Source organism: Micromys minutus (assembly GCF_963924665.1).
Source record: "Micromys minutus genome assembly, chromosome: 7".
Taxonomy (NCBI): domain Eukaryota; kingdom Metazoa; phylum Chordata; class Mammalia; order Rodentia; family Muridae; genus Micromys; species Micromys minutus.
This window is the reverse complement of record NC_137976.1, coordinates 55,254,330-55,263,272: the sequence shown is the minus strand read 5'-3', so window position 1 is coordinate 55,263,272 and position 8,943 is coordinate 55,254,330. Positions and strand designations below refer to the sequence as shown.

The following is an 8,943-nucleotide window of genomic DNA, read 5'->3' as shown; positions in this document are numbered from 1 at the left end:
CCTAGTGCTGTGGCCCTTTAATACAGTTTCTCATGTTGTGGTGACCTCCCCCACCCCCAACCATAAAAGGATGCACAGGTTGAAAACCTCTGGTCTAGAATCAACTGCTATTCACGATCAGTCTTTTGACTGAAATAAGCTGTCCCTCACCTAGCCCAATAACTGATCTAAAGAACTTTCCACAATTACCCTAACTTGATTTGATCGTGGTCATTTATTATTTTAAAGTTGCAACCACTCATGTGCATGCAACACACACACACACACACACACACACACACACACACACACACACACACACCTATGCCACAGCCCAAGTAAGAGCTGAAAGCTAAGGAGTAAGCTGACTGTGGGGTCTTGGGGTGGTTTGACTTCCTTCCCCTTTACCAGAAAACTCTCTCTTAGCCTGACAGTTAAGGATAAACTAGGTTTATTCTCTAATTTCCTATGGTCACATGTCCCCTACTGCATCAACAAGGAACTGGGCCCACTGGTCTCTGCCCCTGTTTCTCAAACAGCATTGTGAAGAAACAAAAAGTATCAAACTAAAATCCCACTAAGAGTTTCTACAACCATTGAAATCAAACCATTTCTTCTGACTAGGAGTCCCAAAATGCAATTAAAGTTTTCCAAGAAGCATGCTTGGAAAAACCAGTAAGTCTGGCAGAAAAAAAAATTAGTACTCATTTGTTAAAACTGTCAAAAGAATCTTTAAAATGGAGTCAGGTATGATGGTGCACATCTGGAATCCCAGTACTCAGGAGGCTGAGGCAGGAGGACAGCCTGGAGTTTGAGGTCAGCTTGGGCTATTGGCTTAAAAAGCAAACAAAACAAAAATCCTTAAAAATATTGAGAATTTGATAAAACAAGAGAATACTACAAATGTACAGAAATGAGCATTTAATATTTCCAAATGAAATGCCAACATATTTATGTAAGTCAGAAGAAGAATATGAGGCTGAGCAATATTTGATGCTTAGCTTTAGACAGATTCGGAATTATTTAAAACAGTTATTAACTATACTTGTTATTTAAATTCATTTATAATTTAAAATATATGTTAAATACTTTCAAAATGAATTCCAGAAAATTGTATTTAGGAGAGAATATGTTAAAAACTTCTTTAAGATAATTTTGGAATCTGGGTATAGCAGAATATTCCTTTAATCCCAGCACTCAGGAGGCAGAGGCGGGCAGATCTCTGTAAGCTTCATAAGACGTTGGGTGGAGCAGCCTTTGGCCATGCGGGTCTGTGGTCTGATGGTTGCTTCTGCCATAGTTACATTCTGGAGAGAGCGAAGCTCCCGTAGACCTTGCTACATATCATGTCTCAGGCCAGAATGGAGGTTATTGGCCTGAACAACATTAGATCATTTCAGAGCCCGACATAAACTGGGTTGACGGCACAAACAGGAGCCCAGCTTCCAGCATCAGATAACTCTCTGGCATTCATGGGCTCCAGGGATAACTAGTATGTGCTAGAACCCTGTAAAGCATCAGGAAGACCCTGTGTGGCCCATGCTGGCTCATCAGGGTGGAGACATGGTGAATTTCAGTTTGTGGGGCAGGGAAACACGAAGTATCTCTGGCTTGCTGACCTGCGTGAAAGAACACAGGGCATCCAGGCTGGTCCTGGCCTCCATTGACAAAGTAGTCCACATGTCCGACAGGAATCCGGATCCCCAAATCTGAAAGAGGCAGAGCCCTGTTAACCTTTTGCTTCAGGAATATACTTTCCCAGTCCCACATCGGGGTGGTGGGGAGTCAGTCTCCTCGTTTCAGAGTTGGGAAGCTCCTGGAGGCAAACCAGGCTGAGAGCAAGCATAGAGCCAGTTTCTAGGATACTCAGACTTGACCAATAAAATTGAGTAAATCTTCCTTTTCCATTACGCATGAACCATGTGGTTCTCATTCCTGTTTCTAGAGCAAGTCACACACTCACCCACTTTGTCCATCTTCTCTAGCTAGAATCTTCTCCTAGACCTTGCCAAAGCTGATTCACTGTCCTCAACCAAGACTTGCCTACTGTACAGATACTTGTCAATAACCCTTCCAAAGCAACCCCTCTGAAGTTACCCTCTGTAATGTGCTTTTTTACACAGTACGTGATAGCCACATGTACGTGATAATAACAGCCTGTAATCTGGCCTGTTCCCTTGAAGGAAGCCTTTGATATTTCCCTGGTTTTGTCTGTTTTGTTGTTTTTGGTTGGTTTTTTTCCTTGTGGGTTCTTAACACCCACGACAACACCTCACTCACAACAAGTGACTAATAAATCGTTACTGAATGAACAAATGGGCAGATGCCTAACTACATAGCCCTGTTCACTGCTGACTTCTCAGCACTGGCTTCCTAGCTCAGTGACAACTGATCAAACAAGCAGAATTATGACTTTTCTGTCTCATTAAAAAACAGCTCCAACTTCAAAAGGTCAATGTCAGGTAACGATGAATCGCACATGACATAGATTTGTTGGGGATGGGAGAGTTCTACTTCATTTTTTAAATTGGTTTTATATATGAAAATGATGGTCCATTTTTATCCCAATGAAATGCACATAACAAAAGTTACCCTCTTCATCTTTAAGAAGACAGCTAGTGCTTTTATGTGTCGTTACTGATTGTCTACATATATAGTGAGAAGTCATTGTCCCCCTTTAGTGCCTAGATATTACTATCCTGAACCAAAACTGAATATTAGGCACCAACTCCTCATTTCTCCTCCCACATTCTCCGTCAACCATCATTGTGTTTCTGTCTCCATAGGTGTAACTCTTAAGTAAAAGACTCACCTTACTCAGGGGCAGGATAAACTACCATAACACAGCCAGGCCTATAGGACCTTGGTATGTATCTGTGCATTGATGACAGGGATAGGAACAGGGGTTGGACAGTATCGCCACATGGGCTTCTTCCAGCTGCATACCTTGTGAACTTTGGATGCTAGAGGAATGCTTTAGATCTAAAGGAATGAGCCACAGGTATCTCTGTTCCTTGAACTATAAGCCCTTCTGGTCTAGGACAGATATTGTTTCTCTTGTTGCAGTAACACGGAGCTGGTACACACCATGGGGACATTTTATCCCTGGTAGAGATAAGGATGATTGTCCACTTCCTTTCCCAGGTGGTCAGAAAGACACGGCGGAGTGAAAGTCAGGTTGACCTTTACTGTGTGTGTCACTATTGGAAGGGACATTCTCTCTCTTGGCCTAGGCTTGTCCCCTGGGGCAAAGGGAAGTCCTGACTGGCCTGTGTGCCCAGGGAGTGGAATGCCCCATCTCCATTCTCAAGGGACAGGCACACACAGTCTAAAAAAGCAGCATGATTTTTCCCGTGTGTTATGCAGACAGCAATTCCCATCAGTACAAGGTTTGGTGTTGAATCAGTAAGATTACCAGACAAACAGTTTTGGTTCATGAGTGAGAGAGTCCTTCTGATAACTGGTACTTAAAATAAAACTACTAATCTCCATGGTCACAGTGACAGTGATAGCCAAAGAATGATCTCAGAGCCGGAAGCTATGTGCCCTCCCTCGTCCCAGGCACATCACCCCAGCTCACTGTCAGTGTCTGTGTGGATGGCTTCTACAAACAAGGCATCTCCAGCATCCAAGCGTTCCTCCAGGCTGGCTCTGGTGTACTCTGGTCCAGCAGGATCCAGACCTATAAAGACAAACTCCTATCAGGATCCTCTTCCCTTTCAACTCCCAGAGACACCATGAACATTCACTGTGCCTTCCCCAGCAATCCCTCCAGTTCAGCTCAGAGTGTCGTCTAACCAGAACCACAGGTTGAAGGAACCAGCCCAGGTTTAGGAAACCCCCTGGTCTATTGTCTGTTGTGGCACTCTTTCAATGGCTCAGTTTTCTGCTTCTAAAATGAATTTAACAATACCATCAATTTGGCAAAAAACAATGATAATAGGTGTCATCCCAGAGAGCCTCTCAGGAAGAGCCTGTGAGATAATGACTTCAACTTGTCCAACTGAAGAACCAAGAGTGTAGGGTATTTACCAGCAACCCCCACCTTTACTGAGGCAAAAGACCGAAGCATAAACCCCTGTCTTTGTAGCTACTTAACACACTGAGGGTGATTTCCACACCAAATCTCAATTACAGATTATTACAACCTATTGTATAAATGTGTGCACTGAGGTTTGGGAACAAATACATGGACTCCTATCGTGACATTGGAGATTGTGGAAGAATCACTCTATTTTAAGCAAATAATGGTTCATTTTAGTAGCAATACTGATTCATTCAGTCATAAGGATATGGGCTCACCATCCCGTCTGCTCACCTCAGAGGAGTCTCTGAAGCAATATCTCTCTGTCTCTAATCACTGAGAGGAAAGATAGAAAGGCATTTTTTTTTAACCTGTGATCCGTCCCAACTGGCCTTTGTAGAAATGTCCCACCATGCCTCCAACGTGAGCCCCCAGACTGACACCAATGATGTGGATCGAGGATTCTGACACACCCAACTCCTGGAATACACAATAGATTCCACTTGGGCGACAGTGGCTTTCTCAAGGCTTCTAAAACCAAAGGTCTTGGGCACCACACCCTGCCTACAACCCCAGCTCCTCCTCCCACCCAACCCCAGCTCCCCCTCCCACCCAGCCCCAGCTCCTCCTCCCATCCAACCCCAGCTCCCCTCCCACCCAACCCCAGCCCCCCCCAACCCCAGCTCCTCCTCCCACCCAACCCCAGCTCCCCTCCTACTCAACCCTAGCTCCCTCTCCCATCCAACCCCAGCTCCCTCACTTCAAATTACACAGTGACTACATCATTCCTTAGGAAGTATTACTAAATCCTGCATGGTCAGCATTCACTATTTTTGTGCAATAACATGTCTTACAGAGGCCTGGGGGCCTTGAGAGAGGTTCAGTGCCCTGCCTGCCAGCACCTCAAGAATCTGGCTCTGCTTTTGCCCCAAATATCAAGGGCAAATCTTTTCATTTCAGGCTGCTCTTCCCTGTCCATACAAATGGCCAAAACAAACCCAAACCTTTGAGAACCTACCAAAAGTTTACTGAGAAAACGGGAGATCTCCAGGCTCAACTTGACCACATTGTCCACAGCTGAGAAGTACATGCCTGTAGAACCATAAACCCAGTCCACTGCAATCACATTAGCATCCGTTGCCCGCAGGAAAGCTCTAATAATCTTGTCGATCCAAGAAGGCTTTGTCCCTAACGCCCTAGACATGAGTCAAAATACAGAGGAGGAAAATGACTTGCCAACCTGATAGCTATTGATAGAAACCCCAATTAGTCCCTAAGCTGGAGAAGTGAAGATTGAGGACAGCCAGTCACATGGTGTCTTCAGTAAAGGGAGACACATCCTCCCGGAGTCACCAGCATGTGTGGGGCTTTCATGTAAGTGATCTTGGGGGGCCTCTCGCTACATGTACAACTCACAACTCATAGCAGATTCCAACCACACCTACCTTCACGATGTCCCTTTATGCAAAGCTCTGCAGACTGTCTGCACACTCTGTCCCTGTGCTATGTGAGAGACAGCTCTGTACCTTAGAGTTAAAAATACATGGTCCGAATTCTTATTTTACAGTATAGGTTCTGCCCTTGAGGAGGTTTTATTCATATGCCTTTGCATATATTCACAACACCTTTATTGAGTGCCTCTGGGCCTAAGGGACAGGCTGGGTGATTTCCAAGATATAAAGACAAGTTCCTGTCCTTCTAGAACATATGGTGTGAGACTTTTCTAGATAGACAATGATGGTAATTTCCAGAAAGCTTTCTCAATGGTGTGGAAAAACATTCCAGCTCCCTGCTGTGGGACACTTTGAGCATGCTCACAAAGAAGCAGGAGTACAGACTGGACATATGCTCTGGAAAGTGGTCCCTGAGGTTTAATAGAAGGGCCACCTGATGAACACTCTGGCTCCATCAGTTGTCCCTGGGCTGGAGGTGCACTGTAAATATTAATAAAATAAATGGGGCACCATGCCACAGTATCGCCGGTACTCTCTGATTCCAGCAGTAGCCACCTTCTTGCAGCTCACATTCCCAGCATCTGCCCCCTGCGGTTATTGTTACAATTCCCAGTAACCCAACAAAATCAAAACTCTAGAAGCTTGTAATTTATCAATCAAATATATATCAGTTAAATTCTCACCCCACAAAATGTCCACACAATAAATTCAGAGTCAGTTGATATTGATATAAACTGCCCACCTAGATAAGACAAATTGTCCTATAATTATCCATTCCTTATAAGATATTCATAGCTATTTAAAGCCACAAGGGGTTGGTTTATCCTTCTCCTCCTTCACCTTCTCTTCTCTTTCCTCCTATCTCTCCTGCCTCTCAAAAGCTCTGTGCCTGCCTTTCTTTTTCACTGTCCAATTACAGGCCTTGCCTTATCCTGTGCCTGCCCTCACCTGCATATATTCATCAACCCACAGTACAAACTCTGCCTGGGAAAGTGGCCAAATATGTGCTGAAAGAATAGTAAAGGCTGGCAATTAAGGATACATGTGGCTGGGCCTCTGGAGCAGAGAGGGGCCAGATATGAAGTTGTGGGGGCACCTCTTCAATTGATACCCCAATTCTATATGCCCTGCAGTCACTCTGGCCCTCTCTTCTCAAAAACTTCCTCTGTCTTCTGTCTTGTCAGTGAGCTTTGGGGGAAAAGATGTTTGAAGGAAAGAGTGGTGGTTGAATTGGATGGTAGGGTACCAGAAACCACAGAGCTGTCAGGCTCCTGGGAAATGGTAACCTCAGGATAAGATGGAGGTAGCATCATAAAAGTTTCTCAAGTCATAAAATCATGGGAAAAAAGTAAAGGGAAGAAAAAAGAAAATAAAACCCTGGGCAAAAAGTACCTTGTTGTTAGCCCCGAGCAACTGCGTAAAACCTGTGACCTCATTGTCCCAAATGAATCATTCTGTATAACCACACTCTGGGGATAACTTTACAGGTTTTTGCCCAAGAACTGTTGAGACTATTCTTCCACCTTCCTTTTTAATCCAGGTATGGAAACTGGAGTATCTTAGGATCATAAAGACTGAGCAGAGGCTTAATGTCTGTGCTTGGAATAGTGAAGAAACAGCATGTACAGGGTGTGCAAGAGGCTGTTTCAAGGGCACGAGCAGCACTGGGCAGTAAACCCATGCCTCTTCATCTCCCCATCAGTTCCCCACGCACTATGGTCTCTTTGGTTCTTAGGCTAGGAGACCTACTGGATGCATAGTTCTCACCTGAATCCATGAATAATTAGTTTGGTTCCCAGACTGACATTGAACTCAGAGCTCCGGATGTCAGTGCCTTCTTCTAGTAGCTGCCCGCAGCTGGGGTCCGAGGGGGTAAACAGGAGAAACTGGACTTTGAGGTTGGTGCCTCGGAGGAGGTTGGCGCTCTGGAAGTCAGTGCACTTTGGTTGGGTGGTAGGGGCTATGTCCCCTGGAGGAAACAACACAGAACAAGAACATTCAGAATGAGGTCAATGTCCCAGATGGAAGAAAAGAGCAGGAGCTGAAAAACCTGGGCTGTGTTACGAGTCAGCTAGCTCAGTGATTAACCATTTATTTGTCAAAAGTTGCATCAGTTCTGTAAGCAGAAATCTGTGTGTAATGTTCATGCCTAAGAGTGAAATATCGGGGCTGGAGAGATGGCTCGGCAACTGACTGCTCTGCTAGAGGTCCTGGGTTCAAATCCCAGCAACCACATGGTGGCTCACAACCATCTGTCATGGGATCCGATGTCCTCTTCTGGTGTGTCTGTAGACAGCTACAATGTACTCATATACGTGAAATAAATAAGTGTTTTAACAAAAAGAAAAAAGAGTGAAATACCAAGAATGGGAATACTGCTCAGATGGAGGAAGTTAAAGGGCTGAGTGAAGTTAACTTTGTCAACTCAACCGGATTTAGAACCTCCTAGGAGACAAGCTTTCTGGCTTGAAGGTGTCTTCAGAGAGGCTTGGCTGGGGAGGGAGGAACCAGCCCGAGTGTGGGTAACACCATCTCACAGACCAGGATCCCAGACCAGCTAATGGGGGGAAACCGGGAAAGCCAGATGAGCGTCACTGTTCACCTCTCTCTACTTCCTGACCGGATGCAGTGTGACCAGAGCCACCATGTGACAGCACCTCATGTCCCACTGCTGTACCTTCCCGTCACAGTGCCTTATATCCCTTTTAAGCCCTCAGCCAAATCCAATTTTCTTCTCTTAAGTTTCATGTGTCAGTCATGTTCTCACGGCGACGACAAAAGCAGCTAAGACAAGCCCCTCCCCGAAAGCTGTACACTTTGAACTCCTATTGCCCATGCCTCAGAATGTGACCATATTACACAAGGGGACTTCTTACAATTACAGTTAAATTGCAATGAGACTTTAATACAGTGTGGTCAGTGTCCTTATGAAAGGAGACATTCTGACAAAAACAGAGGGAAGACGAGGCAGACTGGCACAAGAAGAAATCAGGGGGGGGAGACTGGGGTCGTGTCCCTCAGGAAGCACCTACCCTGTTTGACACTGTGAAGAGCCTTCACAGACCACACCTACCCAAAGCACCTTTCAATATACTTCTTTGATGCAATATGCTCCAATGTTCTGGATGTTTTTAGCTAAAGCCAAAGGACTTTTGACAGCATCAAACAGAAAAGAGGCAACCTAAAACTCTTCCCCTGCTGAAGGGAACACACGGCTCATGTCATTTGAGCTTGTATTCCCGAGTCTACCTCTGTGATGAGGAACTATGGTCCCTAGTTCCCAAACCTTCCCACAGAGACAGATTGGGGTAGGGACAAGGGTAGGGACAAGATACATTCTGACCCAACATATGGCACCATGCCAGGCTCCTAGAATTACTGCTATGGAACAAAGATCACAGACTTGTCTTTTGGAGACCCTTTCTCTAATGATGACAGCACCTTTAGATTCTACTTTGGCTATATGCTATCCAAAGTAACTGTGAC

The 8,943-nt window shown here is 45.1% G+C and overlaps 1 protein-coding gene across 1 annotated transcript in view; it reads right to left on the bottom strand.

Moving 5' to 3' along the window:
• Positions 1-8,943, bottom strand: part of PLA1A (phospholipase A1 member A) — a 37,120-nt gene that overhangs the window by 11,741 nt on the left and 16,436 nt on the right. The window contains exons 2-6 of the mRNA XM_080919513.1: positions 7,225-7,426; positions 5,022-5,199; positions 4,375-4,483; positions 3,560-3,661; positions 1,599-1,688 (exon numbers count right to left, since the gene is read on the bottom strand). Of these exons, the coding sequence (XP_080775639.1) occupies positions 1,599-1,688; positions 3,560-3,661; positions 4,375-4,483; positions 5,022-5,199; positions 7,225-7,426 (681 nt within the window). The remainder of the gene's footprint in view (positions 1-1,598; positions 1,689-3,559; positions 3,662-4,374; positions 4,484-5,021; positions 5,200-7,224; positions 7,427-8,943) is intronic.